Source organism: Canis lupus, chromosome 6, assembly GCF_011100685.1.
Source record: "Canis lupus familiaris isolate Mischka breed German Shepherd chromosome 6, alternate assembly UU_Cfam_GSD_1.0, whole genome shotgun sequence".
Classification (NCBI taxonomy): domain Eukaryota; kingdom Metazoa; phylum Chordata; class Mammalia; order Carnivora; family Canidae; genus Canis; species Canis lupus.
The window spans coordinates 31096868-31124329 of record NC_049227.1 but is presented as its reverse complement, the minus strand read 5'-3'; the positions used below and the strand labels follow the sequence as shown (position 1 = coordinate 31124329).

The 27462-nt window shown below is 43.5% G+C and overlaps 1 protein-coding gene across 9 annotated transcripts in view; it reads left to right on the top strand.

The window, feature by feature from the left end:
• The window catches only part of SNX29 (sorting nexin 29), a 528683-nt gene that overhangs the window by 3296 nt on the left and 497925 nt on the right, over positions 1 to 27462 (top strand). For 8 of the 9 annotated variants that reach the window (XM_038540328.1, XM_038540324.1, XM_038540323.1 and 5 more), the window contains exons 2-3: positions 14970 to 15034; positions 17084 to 17136. In XM_038540328.1, the coding sequence (XP_038396256.1) occupies positions 14970 to 15034; positions 17084 to 17136 (118 nt within the window). Of the gene's footprint in view, positions 1 to 14969; positions 15035 to 15300; positions 15419 to 17083; positions 17137 to 27462 lie in introns of those variants that run through there. The other variant, XM_038540325.1, reaches the window with a different exon arrangement.

Genomic DNA, 27462 nt, shown 5'->3' with positions numbered 1-27462 from the left:
AGCATTCATCATCTCATGACCATCCCCTATATACTTATTTCTTTCTTACCTCTGTCCCCAGTTTGTTTATTTATTTAAAGATTTTATTTACTTATTCATGAGAGACACAGAAAGAGGCAGAGAGAGGAGAAGCAGGCTCCATGCAAGGAGCCCAATATAGGACCCCATCCCAGGACTCCGGGATCATGCCTGGAGCTGAAGGCGGCTGCTCAACCGCTGAGCCACCCAGGCGTCCCATGTCCCCAGTTTATTTTGAAGCAAATCCCAGACACTGTATCCTTTCATCCATAAATATTTTAATATGTATCTCTAAAAATATAGGGACTCTTTTTTTAAAAAACATAGCTCAATTTCATTATCATAGCTATACGAAATTAGCAGTAATTTATATCATCAGATATTCAACATTCAAGTTCCCATAATTGCCTTATAATTTTATAGTGTATTTTTTAGACTCAGGATCTAAATAAGGTTTAAACAGTGCAATTTTTTTGGTCTTTTAGTTCTTTTTTTAACCTTAATTGTTATTCTTTTAGTGCTTTGTATATTCACAAAGCTGTGCACACATCATCATAATCAGTTTTAGAACATTTTCTTTAGTCCAAAAAGAAACCCTGTACCTGTTAGCAGTGGTTTCTCATTCTCCCTCCCCTTAGCCCCAGGCAACCATCAATCTACCCTATCTTGGATTTATTTATTTGGGATATTTCATATAGATTGAATCATATAATATGTAGCTTTTTTGCATCTGGCTCTTTTCACTAAGTATCTTGCTTCTAAGCTTCATCATATTGTAGCATGTAACTATACTTATTACATTTTGTATTTGAATAATATTTCATTGTATAGATATTCTACATTTTATTTAACCATTTGTCAGTTGATGGACATTTGACTTGTTTCCACTTTCTGGCTCCTCTGCATATTGCTGCTGTGAACATTCACCTACAAATTTCTGTGTGGGCATGTGTTTTCATTTCTCTGGGGTTGATATCTAAGAGTAGAATTGCTGGCTTCATTTGAGGAGCTGTCAGACTGTTTTCCAAAGTGGCTGCACCAATTTCCATTCCCACCATCTCTGTATGAAGGTTCTGGTTTCTTCACATCCTTGCCAACAGTCTTTTTGATTATGGCCATTGTAGTGGGTGTGAAGTGGTATCTTTATGTGGTTTTGACTTGCATTTCCTTATTGGTCTGTGATGTTCAGCATCTTTCCATGTGCTTATTGGCTATTTGTGTATATCTTTGGAGAAATGTTTGTTCAGATCCTTTGTCCATTTTTAAATTGGGTTTTGTTGAGCTGTAAGAATTCTGTATAATTTCTGGATAAAAAAAATTTCTGAATACAAATCCCTTAGATATATCGTTGACAAAAATTTTCCATTTTTTTTTTTTTACTTTCTCAATTGTATTCTTTGAAGACAAAACATTTTTTTTTTTTTTAAAGGAATGAGTTCCCCTTTTATCTCTCTCTTTTTACCACTTACAGTTTTTGTTGAAGGAAATAGTTCATCCTGTTACAGGATAGACAATTTGTGGGATTTTGCTGACTGCAACCTTCTGGTGTGGTTTGACATGTTTCTCAGTCTCTTGTATTTCCTATAAAGTGTCAATTAGAGTCTGCTGTATTTTGTAGTTGAAAATGTTTGAGTAGAGTCAGAGGTCAGATGGTTTCAAGGCCAAGCACATTAAGTGCAAATAACCAGGAAGTGGAATGCCTAGGTAATGCATACACAAGATAAATGAGTATCCTGAGGCCAGAAACAACTCAGATGACCATTAACAGGGGAGATGATGCGCATATGTGGTATGGTCACATGATGGAAAACCTCAAATGTTAAAAGGAATAAAATGGATTTCTGCACATCACAGTGGCTGTATCTCAACATTAACCTCTAAAAAGCAGTGCACAGAATTATGCTAAAATACATACCTTGATGCACATTAAAACATGCATGTGAAACAATGTTTGCAGATTCACATATGTGTGTAGAAGCAAACAAATTGGAGGAAGGATACTTGCTGAAGGTGAGCAGTCGTCTTAGGATGATAGCAGTCACGATTTGTTTCTTTTTAAAGAATCCAGTAGGTAGGAATACTTGACTACCAGCCTCTACAAGCTAAGGAATTATGAATTTCAGTTAATGCTTTTGCTCTTACTTAGAAGGTAGAACTTGAAGGGTTGGAAAGTCATTAGCATTCTCAGGCACTGTCTTTCCTAAGACTTTATATTTGAAGGTCCTTGATGCTCATTTCCATCAGTAACTAGTCTGTCAGGAACCTTTAAGTTAAAAACCCTGTTTCAGGAGTGGGGAAAGCTTGACCCAGAGAGGTCAAATAATTTTTAAGAACAGTCAAGCTCTAGCGGCCTTATAGACCAGAGTTTGGGGCTTAGTGGGTAATTTACTGCTGTTTCTTGCCTGATGTTTGTGTGTATTTTAGCAGCTTTATCTTATTTTTCTGGAATGTTGAGGGTCATGGTTTTCTCTTTGGCATTGACTGGGTCCTTTCCAGCAGTAGCTTGTGTTTGGGATAAAGAATCAGCTGAAGCGAGTAAATGGAAAAAAGGATGTTTGTGGTTTTCATTCAAAGCAGAAAAAGTGATGATATCAACTTTTTTTTTTCCTCCTAATGAAGGCACTGTGTTGATCTGTTGTGGCAGATTGTAAGAAGAAAGTGTTCTACCGTCAGCAAATATTTGACCATGTCCAATGCTAGTTAAGTGGCAGTGGATTGAATCTCATTGACATCACTTCTCCTACTTTCTTGTTATAACCAGTAAGGAGTATGGTTTTTAGAGCTCTTAAAATGTGAAACCCAAATCTGACATTTTATGGACTTCTCTGAATTCTGGCAATGTGAACATAATTCCAGATAAAGCACCTTCCATCCTGCCACCATCTTGTCTATATGTAGGCCATGAATTCTCAATGGGAGTGAAAATTGGTTCTCGAGGGAGAAAGAAATTTTAATCTTGTGTGTAAAGCACAGATACACATGCAGTATGTAAACAGGCAATATACTTGTGATGTTAAAATTTCACGGAGAGGATGATTAAAAAAAAAGAAGTCTGAAAAGGATCCTAAGGGGAAGGTAATGAGGAAAAGGTTGAGAAACAGTGGTATGAGCTGAAGTAATTTTGCCATTACCATATAAACTTGCATTTTGCTTTCATCCTTAGCATTTTAGGGTAATGCCACATTGCTATGTGGTCTTCATATTGATCGCTTTTATAGACTTCATAATCCATCATTAATCCATTGTTTTACATGTAGTATAATTTTTAAATTGTTTGATTCTATTTGTGGAAACTGAGCTTATTTTACCCCTTTCCTTTTTAGTGAATGTTTTTGTTTAAGGTAGGTTTCCTTCCTTTAGATTGATATGTCTTTAGGATGATTTTTCTAAAATAGCTGTAACATGAAAGTGTTGATAGTTCTTGATTGTTCTGGCTTTCGAAGTGGTTGTAGTAGTTACAGTGCCGCTAGTAGGAGAGAGGACTCTAGTGGCAACAGAGCCTGGCTATAAATTCAGGATTCAACATTCAGACATTTACTGAATGATGGTTTGGTGTTTCTTCTATCACTTAGCAGAGGGCTGTAGTGTTGGCGTCTGTCAAAGCACATTGAATGAACGTACCAAAAAATGTTTAGTTGGAGTAATGAATGAGTTAGCCAGGACTCTTCAGTTGCATGTGGCAGAGTAGAAGCTGATTTCGAAAAATTGGAGTTTAAAGCATCTTGTAATCGAATGTCTAGGGATAGTGCTGTCTTCAGGCTCAGTTGCATCCAGGTGCTTAGTGAGTCATAAGGACTACCTTTTTGGTCAATTTGAAACTCTGCTTTCCTTTCTGTTAGCTCCGTCCTCCAGCAGCCTGTGCTCCATGGAGGCAAGATGGCTACCAGCAGCTTTGGGTCTCATCCTACAATGTAGCAACACCTGAGCCAAGAGTGGGCCTCTTTCCCAGTTGCTCCAGCAAAAGTCCTGAGGCTGACTCACAGCAGTCTGGCCGGCTGTGTGGTCATCCTGGAACCCGTCAATGTGGCTCTGGTCAGCCAAGTCTGGATCGCATGCCCAGTCCAGAGCCCAAGGGTGGTGTCTGACTTGTTGTCTGGATAGAGGATGAACTGAATGGGGAGGGCTGTTATAATTTTGAATGGAACAGTCAGGGAAGGCCTCACAGGGAAGGTGAGGTGTGAGCAGAGACCTGAGGGAAGGAAGGGTGACTCTTGGGTCTTTCAACTGAGCAGCTGAAAAGGGTAAGAATTGCCCCTCACTGAGGTGGGAAAGTCTGTGGAACATCAGTGTTGGGTGTGGGGTGTAGCAGTTTGAGGCCCTCAGGGGAGTGAGGACTCTTTCCCAGGCCCTAACTTCTGCGTGCCCATCCTGGAGCTCTTTAGAGGCCTGGCGGTGGTGCCTTCTCTGTTCTCACTGCCCCACTCTGCTGGGCCCATGCTCCCAGGCTTCCTACTTGGAGGGAACCTTGCCCACCAAATCTTATTTTTCCTTGCTTGCATCTGCATGTTTTGGGATCCGCCCTTTCTTCCTCCATCTTAAAAAAAAAAAAAAAAAGCACACAAACCCCAAATCCCAAAACGACATTAAAGATTATTGTGAAAACATGGAATATCCCTATCAATATACCTCCCTAGAACATTAAATATTTAGATTTTTAGGTATTCCACTTCTGTCTTTGCTCAGCGCATATGCATTTTACATAATTGCCTTGAGTCTACATCTCAATTAGTGTTTTCACTTAGTTACAGCATTTATCCATTTGCCTTCCTGTCAAAATTATTTAAAAAGCCTGCATAACGTTCCACCAAATGGATATACCGTTGTAGGAAAAGAAAGTAAATTCCATTTACAATGTTCTAGGTTGGAATTGGCATATGTTTTCTGTAAAGACCCAGATAGTAAATAATTTCTCCTTCGTGGGCCATCTGGTCTCTGTCCCAACCACTCATCCCCATTGTTGTAGCATAAAGTAGCACATGCAATCAATAAAGAAAAGATGTGGCTGTGTTCCAATAAAACTTTATTTAGAAGAAGAGGCAGCAGCTGGATTTGGTTTGTGTGCTGCCCCCCGTTCCAGAACACTACCGGAAAAATCTGTGTGCCCGTGATACTGTGTTTCGGCAGTCATTGGGGTGTAGTGGAAAAAAGTTTAGACTCAGACAACCCTGGATTTAAATCCCCATGGAAGAGCCTGAGCATGTTATTGAGCTTCTTTGGCTCTGGATTCCCTCATCAGAAAATGGAAATAAAAGCAAGTGATGAACATAGAGTGCCTTACAGAGAACCTGGAGGTTGGAGGGCCTGGTGAAATAGTCCCTTATTCCTTTTTTCATCCTCCCCTTCCTCCCCTTCAGTTTAGTGGCCAAGGTGTCAGGAAGGTATTTTGATATTTTGGTAACTTTTTGTATGTGTTGCCATGTTGCCTTTCAGAATCCACTGCACTGGTATGTTGTTAGCAGCAGTGTGTGCCTATTTCCCTACAGGTTTACCAGCATTAAATGTTTCTTGGTGAATTGAGTAGTTATATAATGGTAACATGTGGCAGCTAATTTAGTGGGTTTATAATTTGCATTTCTCCAGCCATGAGGGAAGATACACTTTTCCTTCAAAATGCTTGCACAGTGCCATTTTAGTGTTTTTCTAAGCAGAGATTGGCGAACTGTGCTGGCCACCTGTTTTGTGAATAAAGTTTTATTGGAATACAGGCACATCCATTCATTGACTGTTGTTTATGGCTGCATACACTCTACAGTGGCAGAATTGAGTGGCCGTGACAGAGATCTTATGGTTTGCAAAGCCTAAAGTATTTACCATTTGTTATGTACAGCAAATGTTTGCTGAGCCCTGCTCCAGAGTAAATGCTTTGCCCATTGATGAATATGCTGTTGACTTGGTCTTTGATCTTAGACCTCACAAGGCCAATGAGGCTATCTATCTCCTTTAAAGCAGAGCCTGCTTCTTTCCATTGTGTGGTGGTGGACAGTCTGTCTTTTTGTCCTGGCCCAGCTGTGCCACTTGACCCCACAGTACAGAGAACTAGTGCCTTGACTTTGGGGAAGAATAAAGTCTGTATTATTTGTTTATGTACAAATGCTGAGCAGACAAAGCTGCTGCTTCCCTCAGCCCATTACACACACCCACAAGGCTGAGGCTGCTTCTGTGTCCTGGCTCATTCTGGTCCTCTCCATTTAAAGCGGACACTTTGGGGAGCCACAGAATCTAACTCCAGAGCCTTGATTCAGCAATTGTTGAGTTCCTTCTGTAAGCAGAGGTGTATTATCGCTGGTTCCACTCAATCTTGGATAGGAATGAGGAGCAGGTTTATGATTCCCCATAATCCTTTCTGTACGGATTATACTAGGGGTGTGGTATGGTTGGAGGGTCACAGGAGCACTCCATAGAGAACAGTTTATTTTGCCTGTGACAGGAAGGTTTCTCATGGAAAGTGACGCTTGGGCCAGCCACTGAGAAGTTGGTTTGTCTTCCTGGGCCCTTTGCAAAGGGATCCCTGCATGGAAGTTGAGCTGCCTGAGGTTAGCCTACTAGCCTTTCGGGCGTTGGCAGGCCTAGGCATTGTGGTAAAGTGTTGGGGCACTGTTCCTGGGGCAAGTGATCTGTGTCTCCAAACCTCAGTTCCTTTATCTGTTATGATGCTGCTGCCATCACCCATCTTACAGTTAGATATAAAGGTTTTATGTGTGTCTCAGAAAATTGGTAGCCGATATGGCCTCTAGTGTATTGTGTTTGATTCACGCAGAGTTGGATGAAGCAGTGCTCCAAAAAGTATAATTAGGTGCCAGTTAATATGAAAATCTAAGTTTCTGTCTTTTCTTGAAAAACCAGAAGATGGGACAACCGCTAGCTGGGGTTGCTATGAGGTGTGATCTGCTTGAGCCTAGTAACAGCTGCTGTTTCTACAGAGACATCCCCCTCAGCTCCCTCAGTCCCTACTTCTGCCCACAGCACTCATTTCCATTCTCTTCCTGACCCTGCTGGAGTGGGAGTGAGGGTGTGTGTGCATGTGTAGGGGCAGGAGGAGATCGGATCTTGGTTGTGTACATGCCTCTGGCCTATACAAGGCCACCTTTCCTGCCTACTCCCTTCGTTTCTGTTTTGGACTGGTGGTGGGGTTTTGGGGATGGTAGAAATTAAACAACAAAACAACAGCACTAAACTCACCATTGGGCCGAGAGCTCCAAGCATCTTGTATGCCTGCAGATGTGACAGAGCATGAATTCTAGCAGTGAGCACAAGTTATGGTGTACCTGTCTCATGCAAGGCTCTTGCAAGGTGTGGGCTCTTGGTATAGGGTGAGGGAAGGTAGGAACATGATTGAGGTGTGGGTCTGGGCTACAGTCTCCTGGGGACCCCTAACAGGTAACCATCTTACTGCTTACTGGGTGGCCATAAAGTCTGCAAACAGAGATACTATTGTTTTAATTTTCAAAACCTCTGTCTGATTAATTCTGCTAGGGCAGTGGTTGGCAAACTGGGGCCCATAGAGTAAATCCAGCCCAAGGCCTGTTTTTGTAAACAGCTATGCTCATTCATTAATGTGTTGTCTGTGGCTGCTTTTGAGATATAAGAGCAGACTTGATTAGTTGGGGCCATATGACCCACAAGGCCTAAAATATTTATTATCTGGCTCTTTACAGAAAACATTTGCTGACCCCTGGCCTAGGGCATGTTAAAGGTACAGGTTTAGTCAGGGAAAACCAGAAATATAGATCATCTGATACAACCCACTGCATGCTTAGGACTTGATAGAAACACAGTGTTAACTGCAGTTCTGCAGGATGTTTTGAGGGAACAATCACAGAGTATCATTGAGTGTATCATATATTTGTTACATAATATCAGTAAGTCATTTGCTGCCACCTGTGCTTCCAGATGTTATGGCTGCTGTGTAGATAATCAATGCAGGGTGAAGGTGATGCGGGCAGAAGGGCACCAGGCCAGAGCCCAGAAAGGTAGTCATGGCAGGGGTGGCTCTCCCAGATAGCCTGGCGGCCCCAGTGAAGGCAGAGCTGGCCAGGGCAGCAGAGAAATGGGGTTGCAGCTGGAAGGGCATGTGGGTACAGGCTTTTAGTAAACTTGGGGGAGGTATTACGACATCCTCGTGTGCTGTAAGGATTGCTTACATGAGAAGAACAAACTAACTGAGGGACAGTTGCTGGAGTGTGTCCTTGAGCAGAAGAGAGGAGACGGGATTCAGAGCACGAGTGGAGGTTCAAGTTATTTAGCTTCTAAAAGCCTTAGTTCATCGTCTCTGAAATGAGACAATCACATGTACTTTAGGGCAGAATTTCCTAATTGCAGCACTACTTGACGTTTTGGACCAGATAATCCTCTGTTGCCGGGACTGTCTTGTGCACTGGAGAAGGTGTAGCAGCATCCCTGGCGTCCACCCACTCCATGCCAGAAATACCTGCAGACGTTGCCAAATGTCCCATTGGTGGGGGCAAAATCACCCTGGTTGAGATCACTTATCTATACCCACCCCTCGTAGGGCTTCTCATAACTACATCTTCCTGAACTCCCGTTATTTGAATGTGCCTGTTGTTCCCTGTTAGTAGCCCCATGATGCAGAAGTTAGGGACCCCCCTCAGTGTAAACAGAAATATGGAAGAGAAGTGAGCCTGGGGGCTGGGTACTATCTGGAGTCCTCTTGTCTCCACTCTGCTCCCTCCCCAGGGCAAATCCTGTCTCTTTTTGGTTTGGAATGTGCTCTGGGCCAATATCTGTCTGTGTCAGCCCTTCCCATAAAAACATTTTTTATTGAACTGAAATTAATATAACATAAAAGCATTTATGTTTTTAATGCCGTTAAAAACCACGGATCATTGCTCAATTGTAGGACTAACAGTTATTATAACAACCGTCTTAAGGTGAACATTTCAATGGCATTTAGTACATTCATGATGTCCTGTGACCACCATCTCTGTCTAGTTCCAAAAGATTTCATCCCCCCAAAGGGAGACCCTGTTCCCATTAAGTCATTGTGTTGTATCTGTGTGGATTTACCTCTTCTGGTCCTTCCCATTTTTTTTAAAGCACAGCTCAAGTTCCTGCTTTTTCAGTGAGCCTCCCTGGCCCCAGCAGAATGGCAGTGTGGAGCATGGTAGAGGGAGCACTGGCCTAAGAGTCAGGCAGACCATGGTCTTAACCTTTGATGTACTGCTTGCTTAGCTGTATGACCTTGAGCAGAATTCCTGGCATGCAGTGGCACCCAAAGAATATTGCCTTTTTCTTTCCTTCCTTGAACCTGCTTCGTACATTGCAAGGATTAGCCATCAACCAGAGAAATACCTGGCATGACTTTACTCCTGCCACTGCATAGAGAGGTAGGGAAATACCACTGTTGAAGTGTGTATGTGACCTTAATCAGATGACCTAACGTCCTCTGTGGGTGGCAACCACATTTACCTTGACCTCCAGGGTTGCAAGGATTAGAGGAGGAATAAACATGGAGTTCCTAATGCCTCTTGCTTGTTTCCCCCACCTCACCCCCACCCCAGATGCCATGGACCCTTTTTTACTTTTATTCCGCCCAGTACAGCAAGCACAGAGTCCTGGACTGGGTAGCTTTCTTGTGCTTTAGAGAGAAAGCCAATTGAAAGCATGTCTTAGAGCCAGAGGTCTTACCCTCTGGGATATAGGGTTGCCAACAACAACAACAACAACAACAACAACAACAACAAGACGTGCCTCATATAAGCTAGGCACTATTCTAGGTGCACAATCTACATTTAAGACACTTAGGAGGTGCAAAGGGGGTGAGTAACTTACTTGCCCATGGTCACATAGCCCAGGGTGAGGATTTGAATCTGGACTATCCCATTCTTAAGTCTTGTCTGTCTCCCTAGGAGGTGACAGAAGGCTGGAGGTTTGTGCTGAAAAGTAATGTAGGATCCTAAGGATTCTAAACATTAAAGACAACAGGGATGCTCATGATTGATTTTTCACACGCACTTGTGTCTTCTGAGTTAGAGCCGCATGGGATCACTGCATTTCTTTGATGGGTTTGTAGCCCCCTGGGGGTACTCCCTGGGGTAGCTTTATATTTTCTTTTGTTTTTAGCTTTCTATTTTCTATTTTCATTTTGATGGGGCCCTAATAAGGAATGCAAAAGAAGCCTCTTCAGGCTCATCTGGTTAGTAGTGTGGACTCAGGGCTGCCCTTGGAAAAGGAAGAGAGCAGGAAGACTGGGGCTTCCTTCACAGAAAATCACAGAAAAATCAGTGGGGCTGTGATTGCAGATTTGTTGCAAAGCTGGAGAGCCAGCAAGATTTAGCAAACGGCCAACGCTGGAGCTAGTGGACTTGAAATGGAATCCTTCCTTGAGTACTTTCCACGGGAGTAGCCTTGCGTGCTCCACGCTGAGCCTCAGTGCTCTGGTGAATGGAGCTACCTTTCCCATGACACTAAGGATTGTCAGTCACTTAATGGCTTTCCCCACAGTTGAAGACCAGTAGGTGGGCATTGCCTCCCTGCTCCCCTCCGGTGGTTACAGCATTTGAGACAGAGGGGACAGAGAATCTTCTTGACCAGGGCAGGGGTGCTTATTCTCCTCTTGGTCACTGGAAGAAGGCAGGAAGAAGGCAGGAAAGACACTGGTAGCGTAGATTGCTCTGTTTGCCTGTCTTCATGGGGGCCCCATGTTCCAGACTGCAGAGCTAGGACAGCACCATCTCATGCAGAAACTGGTGCCTAGAGAAGGGAAGTGACTGTCCCTGTCACATGGCCAGCAAGCAGCTCTGCCGGGATGAGAACTCATGATGTCTTGTGACTTCCAACTGGTGCTCCTTCCACTGCTCTTTATGGCCATGGCCCCCTGGGCACCTCCTGCAGTGCATACGTGCTCCCAAGGCTGCCTGTACTCCCTCCACCCCTGCTTCCCCCCACCCCGCTTCTCTGAATCCCCAGTTAGGGCCAGGATGGTCTCACTCAAGTGTCCTTCTCGCCTGCAGAGCAATTGCAGCCAGGGAGGGTGAGTGGAGGGCTGAGGCCCGCGTGAGGCCTGCGCAACCTCAGATTGTTTCTCTGTGATGAATGGGCTTTTCTTCCCACCACAAAGAGAGGCTTTGCGAGGTAAAGCAGAGGAGGCTGCCAGTACCTTCTCTGAGCAGTGGGTCAAGATAATATAGGAAAGATCCAGGATCATCATGCATATCAGGAAGGGTAGGGTGCCACATCCTCCCTGAACCAGCAGCATCAGCAGCATCCGGGAGCTAGTGAGAAACACTGAATCTCAGGCTCCACCCAGACCTGCGGAATCAGAACCTGTCTATAACAAGAGCCTGGGAGATTTTGTGTGAACATGGAAGCTTGAGAATCACTGCACTAAAAATGATCAGTAATGAGATGATGGAGATTTTTATTTTCTTTGTGCAGGTTTTCCTGATTTATAATTATTTTTTTACATGAATTTTTTTATCATGGTAAAATACAGGTAAGAAAATTCACCATCTTAACCACTTTTAGGTGTACAGTGCAGTGGTATTAAATATATTCACACTTTTGTGCAGCCATCAGCACCATCCATCCTCTTGACTCTTTCCATTTTGTAAAACTGAAATTCTGTCCCCATTAACACTAATTCCCCATCTTCCTCTCTTCCCAGTTCCTGGAAACCACCACCATACTTTCCCTTTCTGTAATTTTGATTACTTCTTATAAGTAGAATCATGCAGTATTTATCTTTTGGGGGACTGACTTATTTCAGTTAGCCTATTGTCCTTAAGTTTCATTCCATGTAGCATAGTTCAGAATTTCCTTCCTTTTTAAGCTGAATAATAGTGCATTGTGTGGCTAGACCCCGTTTTGCTTAGCTGTCTGTCCATTACACTTGGGTTGCTTTCACATCTTAGCTACCACTGATGCTGCTGCTGCGAACATGGGTGTACAATGTCTCTTCAAGATCCTGCTTTAAATTCTTTTAGGTGTCTACCTAGATGTGGAATTGCTGGGTCATATGGTCATTTGATCACATAAATTACTTTCACGATAAAAAAGATAACAAAGGCATTTCAGAGTGGAAAACTTTGTCAGGTTTCCAGCTAGCATTGCCCAAGGGCAGGTAGGGTTGTTGGATGCAGGACTTGGAAGAAGGAAGAGAGAAAGCCTGACTTGTCCATCCCGGTGTTAGAGAAGAGCAGAAGCCATACCTTCTGCTAAACAAAAAAGTAGGATTGACAGCTAGACATAAGTATCAAGAGAGATGTTTGGGGGCTTTGGGTGCGGGGGGGGGGGGGTGTTTTCAACCATCCTGAATGACACTTTGGCATACTTGTGTGGTGGGAATGATGTGTAGTACATCCTTACTCAAAACCCCTCCAGAGAAAAATAACCGTGACACCATTTAGGAAGACGCTTATCACCGTGTGTCCGTGGAGTGTCTATTCTGTGTTTTTTTTTTTTTTTCTGTGGGCCTGGGGTGAAGCAGGAGCCTTGTGTGGTGACCCCAACACAGACTTTTGAGGGACATGGTCTTGAGTAAGGATCACGATTCTACCAATTAGTATTCAAATTAGAACAAAACCTGTTGTTTTGGTTCACAAGGCCCTTTGTGACTGGCCTCTGCCTGCCTGTCTGATCTTTCCTTCCTCTTTTTTGCTCTTTGCTCAAGTTGTAGCAGACTTCTTCCTTCTGGTCCTGGAAGACTAGAAGCCAAGCTTGTTCCTGCCTCTGGGCATCCACCCTGGCTATATACCCTGCCTGGAACGCTGGGATCCCATGTCTTTCCGGGGTTCCTCCTTCTCTTTATAAAGGGCCCAGCCCACACGTCACCTGCAGAGAGGCCTTCTATCACTGCTCTGGTGAACAGGACCCTCTTGCTTCCTCCCTGTCTCATCACCCCATTTGGTTTTTCTTCTCAGTATGACTCTGACATCATCTCGGTTTAGGTTTACTTAAGTGCAATTTCTTTCTTCCCTAAGAGGATCTTTTCTCCATGAGAGAATGTTTCTTCTATATGACTTCACTCCTGTGTCCTGAGCACTTAGCACATTGCCTAGGACACAGTTGAAGTTAGATAAGTACCGAGTGGGTCAGTGCACATGCTTGCTGTGCTCTGTGGACTTCATTTTCCCCATCTGCAGTGTGAAGATCCTAATACTTATAGGGTGGTTGTAGGAATTACAGGATGTAACACATGCAGAGTACTATTTTGTGTCTGGTGTGCAGGAAGTGCTCAACACGTGGTCACAGTTGTTATCAACTGAGTAGCCCTGACATAATTTGGATGAATCACTGACCATCTCTGGTGTGATGCCTTGCTGGGACTCCCTGGCAAAGCCCATGGTAAATTGCCCAAGAGAAAAGCAGCTTGGTGGTACTTTAAGGCCTGTGGTGTGGGGCATCTGTTCTTGTACCTCTGAATTTGATTCTTTTTTTTTTTTAATTTGATTCTCCCTTGAAATAACTATGTTCTCTGTCTGGAGCATCATAATACATAGCTGTGTCTCTGTTGATTGGAATCCCCAGGTCTCCTCTGGGGCATCAGATGTAGCTCTCTAGCAGTCTGCTTGGTGCTTTGAAGTGTCCCTGCCTCAGACATTTTCATTTTATTTATTTATTTTAAAGATTTTATTTATTTATTAATTCATGAGAGACACAGAGAAAGAGGCAGAGACACAGGCAGAGGGAGAAGCAGGCTCCATGGAGGAAGCCTAATGTGGGACTCGATCCTAGGGCCCCAGGATCACACCCTGAGCCAAAGGCAGATGCTCAACCACTGAGCCACCCAGGCATCCCCCTCAGACATTTTTAAAAAAGATTATTTATTTATTTACTCATGAGAGACACACAGAGAGAGAGGCAGAGACACAGGCAGAGGGAGAAGCATGCTCCATGCTGGGAACCTTATGCGGGACATGATCCTGGGACTCTAGGAACATGCTCTGGGCCAGAGGCAGGCGCTAAACTGCTGAGCCACCCAGGGATCCCCTCCCTCGGACATTTTTAAATGGAAGTTAAGCATATACCATGTGTATCAGTTAGGAATGCTTTTGGTTGCAAGTAACAGCCTGGTGTATAGTGGTTGAAGCAAAGGGGGTTATTTGCTGTATGAGAGGTGGGAGATTTCTAGTATTGGTTCAGCAGTGAAATGACATCAGGGCTGGTGTCTCTGTGAGTCTCTTGGCCTTCCCTCCTGGCTTGTTGCTTTGTGGCTGCATGGTGCTACTCTGGCTAACCCCAGTGTGTTTATAATGAAGGCGTGAAGGATGGAAGAAAGAATGAAACCATTAACATGTATTCTTTTATCAGGAAGGCATGGTTTCCCCAGAGCCCTCCCAGTGTCCTTCTGCTTACATCTTGTTAGCTAGAACTTCTTAAGGTCACCCTTCCAAAAGAGGCTGAGAAAAGGAGTAATTAAACTTTTCAGCTTGTAGCACAGGAGGTGGCATGGGGAAAAGATGTTGGAGCTGATGGTGAGGTCAGCCAATGGGTATTGCCTGCCATACTAGGGGAACCTGTATTGTAAGTTAGACTGTTGGTTCTCAACTGGGGGGTGTTTTGTCCCCCATAGGACATTTGGTAGTATCTGGAGACATTTTTTGTTGCCACATCTTGGGTGTGTGTATGTGCTAATGGTATCTGGTGCGTAGAGCCCAGGGATGCGACTAAACGTCCTGCAGTTCACAGGGCAGCCCCACCACAGAGAATTATCTGGCCCAAATGTCAATAGCGCCAAGATTGAGAAACCTGAATTAGACCATTCCAGACACATTCTTCAGGTGTGGGGAACATGAATTTAGCTGCTTTCCTGTGATGTAGCAACAGGCAACTGGCCAAACTTCACTGTAATGATGTAGATTACTGGTGTCTGTTCTTGTTGATTTCATTACAGAGGAGGCTGATGCCTGTTGGGGACAGCCACATACTATGTGGCAGAGTCTTGGTAGAGGGCTCTTGCCACAAAGAACTAATGAAGCCTCATTGCATTTTAGGACCACAGAACAATGACCTGAAAAGACAGTTTCTGCTGGAGCGTCTGCTGGATGCAGTGAAACAGGTAAGAAGAAAGCTCTCATTTGACTTTGAGGTCAGGAAACAGTGTCAGGCCATCCATGTCCAAGTCATCTCTGCCCTTTCATGTGCATGACTTACTCCCTCTTTCCATCTGGGAGCAGTGAGGCTCACGGTGTTCCCCAGAGAGTGACAGAGCAGGGAGGGCAGTTGGAAGTAGTGACTTTCTAATGCCTTTGGAGGACCCCATCCTTCATGATGTCCCTTTGAGAAAGGCATTGCTGTTGGTTTCAAAGTCTCACTTCCAAGCAGTTGTGTTTTAGGGCAAGTCTTCCGGGTGCTGAGGTGGTGGCTGGAGTTGGCACCCTGTGGGCACGAGAACAGAGACGGGACGAATGAAGCCATGCCCAGGGTCACGTGGGTCCTCCAGGTGGGCTCTGCTCCGGTTGCTTCATGCTGTTCTTGATATCCAGTTTTTAGCAGGTGTGAATGCAGGCTTTGGCGTGAGCCCGGCTTGGGTGTGCTTGCCCGTGCCTACCAGATGTGCATCGTGTAGTATGCATGTGTCAGCCACGAGCCCAGCTCCCTGCGAAACTTCTCATTTTATCCTTCTGACCCCCCAATGAGATGGTTCCTGTGATGGTTTCCATTTTATCGACAAAGAAACAGAAGCTCAGAAAGGTCCAGTAATTCACTTAAGGAGCTATAGGTCATGAGTAGCAAAGCTAGGACCCAATGCTGGGAATTCTAGGTAGCTCACATTTTGGAAGGTGTAACTGCCAATCATATGCATGCAGTCCCAATATGGGGAGATAAATACTTTCATAGGGATATGTGTCAAGTGTTAAAGTGAACCCAGAGAACTTGGTATCTCCCAAGCCTCTAGGCATCCTGGTAGGGTATGTGGTGGAGAAGACATAGACTCAGGCGAAGCTGGAGTCCAATACCAGCTTCACCTCTTCAAGGCTGTGTGTGTTGAGGCAACTCCACCTAGCCTCTCTGAGCCTCCCTCTTCTCTGTCATCGGGTCACTGCCTCTAGAGGGCTGTTGAGAGGGTTGCATTTGTTAAAGTAGGTAAAGGGCTCAGCAGTAAATACAGAGCCCACGTTATTTGTTTCTTTGTCCTGGAAGTGGGGAAATACAGTGGGAACATAAAGTAGATGTGGAGCCACTTTCAGCATAGCTGTTGAACAGAAATAAATTGGAGCCTATGCCCAGAGCTGCTATTACTATTGTTGTTGTTGTTATGACTTGGGGGGATGAAAGCGTTGTACATAGACCTTTTTAAGGTCAATTTTATTGAGGTATAATGGAGGCATGCAATAAAATACACTAATTTTAAGTGTGCAGTTCTATGAGTTTTGACAAATATATCATTTATAATCATTCATTCATTCATTCATTGGAGAATACGCTCTGGAATCTTGCAAGCCTGCTACCCACAGTGGAGATTCCACACCTTTAAAAGAGAGTAGTGGCTACTGCTGATGGCAGCACGGTATTCTGAATTGAATGATATATAACTAAAAATGGTGAAAATGGTAAACTTCTCATATTCTATTTTTTTTCCACAACTAAAGAAAAAATGATGGTTTGCTTTTATTTGTATCCACCCTGGATGAAACGTCATTTGGCACAACCAGATGACATGGTTGAAGCCTGAGTCATGCTGCCATAATTTTATCGCCAGTCATAACAACTTTGGGGCCCTTTCCAGAGGCACCCATCATCAGATTTGTGGAAGTTTTAATTGTGCCTTGTGGAGCTCTTGTTCAGACAGTCAGCTGCTGACATACAGAAGTAGCTTCCTAGACGATGTACACAAGGCTGTGTGCTTTTGTTTTCCTCTTGGTGTTGTTTTCCCACTAGCTCCACTGTACAAGGGGGAGATAAGGGCTTCCTGTAAGTGGTGGCTGGAAGGCCAGGGTGTCTACTATCTCATGTCTTGGCTTGACACCATGGTACAGGGACACCCTGACTCGGCACCTGGAGTTCTTGGCCCTGTGTGTCTCATGATCCTGAAATCCTGTGTGGGCTGTTTGTGATGTTTGAGTGTCCCATCCTGATGATCTCAGTGGCTTCTTTTTCCATGCAGTGCCAGATCCGCTTTGGAGGGAGAAAGGAGATCGCCTCAGATTCTGACAGCAGGTAAAGACATTGCTTCTAAAACTATTTACTGTCAAGGTGGAAAAGGTGGCCAGAGATGACTAGCTTCTGCATTCTGTCTCTGCAGCCAAGTGGTGCGGTGATTCAGTTTGGGTGATTGTAGACCACCTATGCAGTGACTACATGTTTAGAGTATTTGCAGCTTCCTGTAATACTCCCTCCTTCTAGTAGTCCATTCTGAAGGAATTACCTGAAATATGTTTCTGCATAAGTTATTTTCAGGGTAATTGATAATGATGGCAACTCAGAAATTGAAATGCTCAACAGGTGGGAAATGCTTAAAAAAATTCAGTGCCTTAGTAGAATGGAATGTTATGTAGCCATTAAAATTGATGTCCATACAGCATTTGTTTTAAGCAGAGAAATGCGCATGTAGTAATTTATAAATTACATTTTTAGTTAAAATAAAAAGAGCAAGATACAAAAGTATGTGGATGCAGAATGATGCTAGCTATGTTAAACCACCACTCTGGTGGAAAATGTACCAGAATGTGAACAGATGTAATCCTGGGGTTGAGAATATTGGGAATCCTTACACTTTCTGATATTTTTCATATTTTATACTGTGATTGTGTGTTTCTTTTATAATTAAAAAAAAGTCTAAAAATTGCCATTGACCTCCATGACCCAGGAAGGGCTGATGTAATTGCATAAGCTTCTCACATTGACTGGGAGGAGACGAAAATGTTTTGGCAAAGGTAAGAGACACACAGGCATTTACTTTGTGAAGTCATTCAGGGCTGATTCATGGTGGCAGGAGGAACGTTCCAGCAAAGGAAGGGAAGGGAAGGGAACTCACTTGCTCAGCATTCATCTCATCCTGGAGACTGGCTGCGGCCCCCACCCTCTCACCCCACCCCTCCCAGTGGAGCCAGTCCCTTGTCTGTCCTTTCAGACCCATGTCTGCGATTCTTTACCAGCTATCAGCAAAGCATGTAGTGCTACGTTTTAATAGAGCTTCAGGGACTGTTTGAAACTGGTGCAGATTTAAAACATTACTCTTCCCTTATTCTATCTCTTTTTTACCTGGTTTTTCTCCCTAACACTTAGCACCAACTAACAGACTATACGTTAAGCTTTTTTATTTTGTTGATTTCTGTCTCCATGTGTCATAATGTCAGCGCTGTGCAGGCAGGGGTGTTTGCTGTCTTATTCACTGATGTACCCCCGTGTCTGAAAGCATGGAGAAGGTGTCTGGGTGAGCATGTGCATTGCACTGTGCTATAGTCAGGTGTTTAAATATCTGTGTCACCATGAGGCTTGTGAGCCTTGAGGGCAGAGGGGTCACTCCTCTAGTTTGTATTTCTTAGGGTTTTGCACAAACATTTCCTTCCTGTCACACATTTGCTTCTGAACATATGCTTGTGGCATCAGATCATTAGACTGATTTACTGCATTAGTTTTTCATGAGGCTCTACTATGGGACCTGGCCCTGGTCAGCACAGGGGTCCTGATTTGGGGATGCAAGGTCCACCTGCATCAGAATCATCTGAGAGGCTTACTAATCAATAATGCAGTTCTCCATCCCCTTCTGACTTCCTGCGTGGGTGCACATGAGCATGTGCAGGTGTGTGTGTGTGTGCATGTGTATGAGTATGTGGATTCAGGACTTCTTCCTCACTTTTTTTTTTTTTCATAATTGTCTGGTTCTTTTCCTGAGAGAGGGAATCCATCTCTAAATGTTAGATTAATGTGTTCTTATATAATAGAATTTACTACTAAGATTTTTATTAGGTGTAATATTATGTTTTATTGTAGAAGTTAAAAAGGTAATTCCTTCAATGAGAAATGTAGTTTATGGCTAAAAGGAGTGTGCTGCTTCATATTAATAATCATAGTTACTGCTTCTTAAGGCTTCTGTCCCTCATTATTCACGTTGACACTTCAGGATAGCTCCGAGAGAAGTGGTGGTATTATTCCGTCTTTACAGATGAGAAAACAGACTCAGAGAAGTTGGATAACTCAGCGTAGGTTAGACATGTGAGAAAGTTAGACTTGCAAGTGGGACCCTAGTTTCTAGGGCTTCAATGTCTATTCTTCCCATGTTATACTACATTTAGTGATTTTGTTGGTTTTGAAGCTAGGTTTAAGAAACATAGCTTTTCCCTAACTTTGAGGGTTCCTTCTCAGTAACAGAGTCTTGGTCTTATCTTTGAAATATGTTTGGGTAAATGTGGCACCACCTTCATATATATAGCAAAGGCCACATCATTGTCCTTATTCCTTGAGAAAGCTTAACCTCAAGAGGGAATGTCTGTGAATGTTTTGTTGTGGGGTCTGAACACATAGTGGGTCTCCTCCACCCCTGACAAATGGCCCCGCACCAGAAGTGATCTCAAATGTATTCTCTTCTTTCCAGCTCTTCTGCTATCACCTTGTCCCAGTCACCACATCTCTCTCAGGACGGCTACCATAGACTGTTTTCCTTCTGGTCCTGCTTCCTCTGCACACAGAGACTTCTGCAGAATGTGGATGCCTTCCTGTCTCTCTCCCACGGAGAGCCTTCCCTTTCTTCCCTTTGCTCTGTGGAAAAAGACTCACATCCCTAACAGCCTCTCTCTCTCTTTGCTCCAGCTACCGTGGTCTGGCCTTTTCTGTTTTTCTTTTCTAGTTTTTAAAGTCTCTTAATAATTTTCAGGGAAATCTTAAGACCCCTGACACCAATTATTCCCCTACCCCCAAGTCCTCTGGGACTGTTTTCCTTGCTCTATACCATGGATTAGCAAATATTTATATTTGTTCCTTGTCATTCTTGGCACTGAGCTCTAAAGCCCCTGAAATTCCCAAAGTCATAAAAGCCATAAAGGTGTATTCTGTTATGCTAATGCAGTGACTTTTAGAAAGTCCCAAAGGTTGGGGGCCGGTTACCAGGAGAACCAGCCCTGTGATTAGAGGGTTGGAACTTTCCTTCCCAGCACCCCCCACTCCAAGGAGAGGGATGGAGATGGAGTTCAATTGCTAAAGGCCAATGATTTAATCAATTCTGCCTATGTAATGAAGCCTCCGTAAAAACCTAAAACGATGGGGTTCTGAAAGCTTCCAGGTTGGTGTACCTGTGGAGGCACAGGGAGAGAGGTGTTCCTGGGAAGGGCATGGAAGCTCCATGTTCTTTTACCTTACCTAGCCCTATGCATTTCTTCCATCTGGCTGTTCCTGAGTTACATCCTTTTATAAGAAACCTGTAATCTAGTATGTAAAATACTTCTTTGAGTTCTGTGAGCCACTCTGGCAAATTAACCCACAGAGGAGGTTGTAGGAATCTTTGAGATATGTAGCCAGTCAATCAGAAGTACAGGTGATAACCTGAGCTTGCCACCAGCATCTGAAGCGGTGTGGGATGTGTGTAGTCGTGTAGAACTGAGATCTTAACCTGTGGGGTCTAATGCTGTCTCCAGGTAGGTAGTGTCAGAATTGAGTTGAGTTGTAAGACACCCAGGACACCCAGTTGGTGTCAGAGAAAATTGCTTGGTGGTGTGGGGAAAACCCACACATCTGAATAGGTGATCAGAATGAGATCTACCTTGCCAGTTGGGAGAATTAAATCAGATACTGTGTGTGAAAGTGCCAGACATGTAGGTGTTAATTTCACTCCACAGGGACCGATATCTGGCGGGGACAGTCATCACTCAGCTGTGACTCCTGCCCATGCTGCCTACTGATGGAGGTAGTAGTCTGCAAATAGAAGGGCAAAAGTGAATTAGTGAGCCTTGTCAATGTTCTCTTTTGCTCTCGGAGGAACTGAAGATGGAAGATTTCTTTCCATGTAACTCCGGGTATAGTTCTCGGTCCCATTTGGAAAATGGAGCTCTTTAGATGTGTCTCTTCCCCCATCATTCTCCTGCAGGAAGTTAAGAACCAGTGTCTACTAAGACACAATGAATATTTGGAAGGGTTTTTTAAAAATTTTTATTTATTTATGATAGTCACAGAGAGAGAGAGAGAGAGAGAGAGAGAGAGAGGCAGAGACACAGGCAGAGGGAGAAGCAGGCTCCATGCAGGGAGCCGGATGTGGTACTTGATCTTGGGTCTCCAGGATTACACCCTGGACTGAAGGTGGCGCTAAACCGCTGAGCCACCCAGGCTGCCCTGAATGCCATTTTAAATTTACTGCCTTAGGCAAACTTCTAGTCATGACTGGAAGTGTTGGCCTATGGTCACAACTAGATTCTAGATGGTTGGATGAACATTAGTAGGAGCTTTTGAAAGGGTAGTCCACAGGTGTTTCTGCCAAGGCTGTTTGGTAACAAGCAATAGAAATCTACTCCAGTTTAGGATGTTGTGATCTTATAGAGTTGATGGCAGGCCAGGTTTGGAAACAGGAAGGGGTCAAGACAACTTTAGAAATCTAAGCTGGAAATGGGGGCTCAGAAATGGTCTTCTAGCAAGAATGGAGGTCTAGTTAAGGTTCTGCAGCGGGAGTGACTCTCTCATTCTGTTCAAGATTGACATTCCAGGGAGAAACACCGGATTGGCCAATCTCAGGTCACATGGCCATTTCCTGGCCACCAGCAGAAGGAGCTTCCTGGGACCACACTGGCTTGTGTAGTGCAAGAAGTCTACTTGGGTTCACCATCCCAAGACAAGATCCAATGAGGAAGAAATAAACCTTCAGATGAAATCTGAGTGCTGTGATGAAGGTGGCTATTACGAACACAGGCTGGCCACAGTGCCCAACATTTGCCACTTGTTGCTGCTGTACTGTAGTGACCATCTTTCTTGGGACAGTACTATGTGGTCTAAAAATGTTCGGGTCTATGTCAACAGCCTCATTTGATCCTTGTAATGACCCTGAGGTGTAGACCAGCAGAAAGGGGAATGATTTTTCACTTTTACTGGTGTAGAAACTTGGAGGCTGGCCATTTATGCAGCATTAATTTAGTATCTAGTACACATTGGTGCTAGGGGCACAGATTTTGGTTGGGTGGGTCACGTGGTTTATGGGTAGTGGAGCAGGACTGGAGTCAGACTTCATATTCCTGGAGTGGTCCTCATTATCTGACATTATAACTCCTCTTGTTTTTCTAACACAATTTCCCCAAATGAGAAATTTCTATCACTGCAAGTGCTTAACATTATTTTTAATATTAAATGTCATGGCATTAGATTCCTTTCAGTTGCCCAGTGGCTCAGTGGTTCACCCTTCCTTTTTCAATCTCAATGATACTGGTGGTGAGACTTGGTTTAGCCTTAATGTGAGGTTGAATTAAATGAAATTGCTGATATTTGATCCTTTTGACCTACAAAAACAATAACATCCTATGGTTCAAAGTGGTCTGTCTCCAACCACCTCCTCCTCTTGAAACAGAGGCTTTAGTCTCCGTCTCCCTCTGGCTGAGGGGCTGAGCCAGGATTTAATACTTTATTTTAATTACATTTTCATTTACTCTGTAGGGCCCATGATGCTGGCTTTCCATTTGCAATAGCAATAGTTTTCCCTTTTAAAACAGACTTCTTTGGGCAGCCTGGGTGTCTCAGTGGCTTAGTGCCTGCCTTCGGCCCGGGGTATGATCCTCGAGTCCCGGGATCAAGTCCCGTATTGGGCTCCCTGCATGGAGCCTGCTCCTCCCTCTGCCTATGTCTCTACCTTTCTCTCTCTCTCTCTCTCTCAGGAATAAATAAATAAAATCTTAAATAAATAAAAAAGACTTCATTTTATTATTTTATTAATTTAATTTAATTTTTAAAATTTATTTTATTGGAGTTCAATTTGCCAACATATAGCATAACACCCAGTGCTCATCCCATCAAGTGCCCCCCTCAGTGCCCATCACCCAGTCATCCCCACCCCCCGCCCACCTCCCCTTCCACCACCCCTTGTTCATTTCCCAGAGTTAGGAGTCTCTCATGTTCTGTCTCCTTCTCTGATATTTCCCACTCATTTTTCTCCTTTCCCCGTTATTCCCTTTCACTATTTTTTATATTCCCCAAATGAATGAGACCATATAATGTTTGTCCTTCTCCGATTGACTTATTTCATTCAGCATAATACCCTCCAGTTCCATCCACGTCGAAGCAAATGGTAGGTATTTGTCATTTCTAATGGCTGAGTAATATTCCATTGTGTACATAAACCACATCTTCTTTATCCACTCATCTTTTGATGGACACCGAGGCTCCTTCCACAGTTTGGCTATTGTGGACATTGCTGCCAGAAACATTGGGGTGCAGGTGTCCCGGCGTTTCATTGCATCTGTATCTTGGGGGTAAATCCCCAGCAGTGCAATTGCTGGGTCATAGGGCAGATCTATTTTTAACTCTTTGAGGAACCTCCACACAGTTTTCCAGAGGGGCTGCACCAGTTCAAATTCCCACCAACAGTGCAAGAGGGTTCCCCTTTCTCCACATCCTTTCTAACATTTGTTGTTTCCTGCCTTGTTAATTTTCCCCATTCTCACTGGTGTGAGGTGGTATCTCATTGTGGTTTTGATTTGTATTTCTCTGATGGCAAGTGATGTGGAGCATTTCCTCATGTGCATGTTGGCCATGTCTATGTCTTCCTCTGTGAGATTTCTGTTCGTGTCTTTTGCCCATTTCATGATTGGATTGTTTCTTTGCTGTTGAGTTTAATAAGTTCTTTATAGATCTTGGATACTAGCCCTTTCTCTGATATGTCATTTGCAAATGTCTTCTCCCATTTTGTAGGCTGCCTTTTAGTTTTGTTGACTGTTTCTTTTGCTGTGCAAATATCATTCTCAATGGGGAAACACTGGGAGCCTTTCCCCTAAGATCAGGAACAAGACAGGGATGTCCACTCTCACCACTGTTATTCAACATAGTACTAGAAGTCCTAGCCTCAGCAATCAGGCAACAAAAAGAAAAGGCATTAAAATTGGCAAAGAAGAAGTCAAACTCTTCCTCTTTGCAGATGACATGATACTGTGCATAGAAAACCCAAAAGATTCCACCCCAAGATTGCTAGAACTCATATAGCAATTTGGCAGTGTGGCAGGATACAAAATCAATGCCCAGAAGTCAGTGGCATTTCTATACACTAACAATGAGGCTGAAGAAAGAGAAATTAAGGAGTCAATCCCATTTACAATTGCACCCAAAAGCATAAGATACCTAGGAATAAACCTAACCAAAGAGGTAAAGGATCTATGCCCTAAAAACTACAGAATACTTCTGAAAGAAATTGAGGAAGACACAAAAAGATGGAAAAATATTCCATGCTTATGGATTGGAAGAATTAATATTGTGAAAATGTCCATGGTACCCAGGGCAATTTACACATTTAAGGCAATCCCTATCAAAATACCATGGACTTTCTTCAGAGAGTTGGAACAAATCATCTTAAAATTTGTGTGGAATCAGAAAAGACCCCGAATAGCCAGGGGAATATTAAAAAAGAAAACCATAGCTGGGGGCATCACAATGCCAGATTTCAGGTTGTACTACAAAGCTTTGGTCATCAAGACAGTGTGGTGCTGGCACAAAAACAGACACATAGATCAATGGAACAGAATAGAGAATCCGAAAGTGGACCCTCAACTTTATGGTCAACTAATATTTGACAAAGGAGGAAAGACTACCCACTGGAAAAAAAGACAGTCTCTTCAATAAATGGTGCTGGGAAAATTGGACATCCACATGCAGAAGAATGAAACTGGACCATTCTCTTACACCATACACAAAGATGAACTCAAAATGGATGAAAGATCTAAATGTGAGACAAGAGTCCATCAAAATCCTAGAGGAGAACACAGGCAACACCCTTTTTGAACTTGGCCACAGCAACTTCTTGCAAGATACATCCATGAAGGCAAGAGAAACAAAAACAAAAATGAACTATTGGGACTTCATCGAGATAAGAAGCTTTTGCAAAAACAGACTTCTTTACGTGGAAAATGTGAGCCAAACTCAGGACAGGTCAGGAAGGGTACCCATCCTCAGATGTAACAAAAGTTGCCCAGCTCTTTATGGCAGATGAAGTCTGGGAAGGAGCTCTGGCTGGTCCAGTGTGAAGCTGGTGTGTGGCGTTTGGGTCTATATGATACATAGCACTGTTCAACTAATACCAGAAATGAATGCAAAATGTGAGAGTGTGGGAGGGAGATTTGTTTGATATTTTGAGATTACACAGCAAGATGCAACAGTCCTTGTGTGAAGTGTCACACACCGGGAAATTAGAGGCAGAGCTTGTTTCAACAGATTCTGTCCTTAGAAACCTCCCCAGGAGGAAGTGGGGGCAGCCACTGGGCTCTGAAATGCATGTGTTTCTCCTCACCCCTCTCTGTTGGAATCCTCTGCTCTGTGTTTCCCTAAGAACAATGACCCTTTCTTGTGCTTCATTAAAATTATTCTGCGTACTGTCAGTCACGCTGGCCTATGGAGAGGCCATAACATATTTTTGAATAATTTGCCTACTAGAAATAGTGGCTCAAGAACTCAGCAGGCACTGGAGGTTACCTCAAGGGGTAGATACGTTATTCTTCCACAAAAGCATCTTCTTCCACGTGAAATTACAGCACACAATCTGGAAGCTTTCCCTTGGAATTATAAACAGCAGCCCAAACTTCGGGGTGGCAGGATGTGCATGGGACTTGGAGCTCAGAGTTTGAATCATGGTGTTGTCAGTCCCGAATCATGTTGGTCTGTGGACAGGTTTTGACTTTCTTGTGCCCTGATATCTTCATCTGTAAGTGGGTACAGTTGTAATCACTTGGTAGAGCTGTGAGTTAGTTTATGTGTAGCCTTTTGAATAGGGCCTTAGCAGCTAGTAAGTTTCCAGAAATTGTTAGCTATTGTTATTGTCACTATAATTTTATGTAAAGTGTCCTGACACTTGGTAAATATTCTCTGCACAATGGGTCTCTTTGCCATTATGGCGGGGAGCGGGGGACAATGAATTGGCTTCGGGTTGTGTCTCAGAACATTTAGGAATTGTACATTTTTGTGACCCTTTAGTGACTATGTCAGAAGAAGCCAGAGAGGAGCTTTCTTCTCCTTTCCAAGCTTACCAGGGAAGAGTGATTTGTTTTGATGACTTTTCTTTACCTATGAGGAATTAGAAACATTTCTGAACTTTTCAGAGAGCTTCAAAATTAAACCAGCTGCACTTTGCTGTTCCCTAGTGTTATTCTTAGCATAGTTGAAAACTGTCATATGTATTTCCTCTGGACACTTATGAAACCAAATGGCTTTTTCAGGCATTCCTTTTCCTCTTTTACATGTCTTTGGATGTTCATCATGTGATTTTTGTCTTTAGTTTTTCACTGGTTTCCTACCAGCCCATTAGTCTGAGACATTGACTAGATATGATATGGCACTCAAGTAGCCATAATCTAAGAAATGATACCCTAGTGGATCAAGTTCAAACACCTCCCCAAGACAGTAAGAGAGGAACCTCCTGACTTTGCAGACCGTCTCCCAACACATCCAACACATCCACGATCTCATCATTTTCTCACGCCTCCCTAGACCACCCCACTTGCTACTCCTACTGCCTGGAATTCCCATCCTACCCATCTGGACCACTAAAGATCCCGCACTCACCTCTTATATCTGTACCTTATAACTACAGGCCACCATGACTATCCACAAGTTACATGCTCATCTCCTGGACTCAGTTCTAAGTTCCCTGAGGACAATGCTTCTCATCTTGCAGAGGATCTTGGGGTTCGGTAATTGGATTCTCTGTCCTCCCTATCCTGAACACTTCATTTCCACTTTCAGGATCTGTAGTAGATAGTTTCACATTGCATTTTCTTTTATTTTACTCTATCAATCAAATGACTTGATTTCTTTTTGGAAAAAAAATTATTTTTAGCTAATGCAGAGCCCTAGGGCATTTAGCTAATTTGAGCACATTTCCATTCTGAATTCTAATACATATTTATATTGATAGCTATTGAAAATAGCTATCACATTGGCCCATAGGAAGCAATGTGTAAAAACTATCATCGCCATCATCCTTGTCATCACCGCCCTGATGGTGGAGAGAGACCATGAGCATGACTTATGAGCTTTTTTTTTTTTTTAAGATTTTATTTATTTATTCACAAGAGATGGGAGAGAGAGAGAGAGAGAGGCAGAGACATAAGCAGAGGGAAGAGAAGCGGGCTTCATGCAGGGAGCCCAATGTAGGACTCGATCCTGGGATTTCGGGATCATGCCCTGAGCCAAAGGCAGATGCTCAACCACTGAGCCACCCAGGTGTCCTGACCTGTGAACTTTGATGTCAGGTGCCCACCCCAGCCACAGATCACCAGTTACCAGCTGTTAATTTCAGACTTAACTTAGCTTTTCTAGGCCTCTGTGGTATCTCTGGAAAGTCAGAAGATGATCACAGTCCCTACTTCCTTAGCT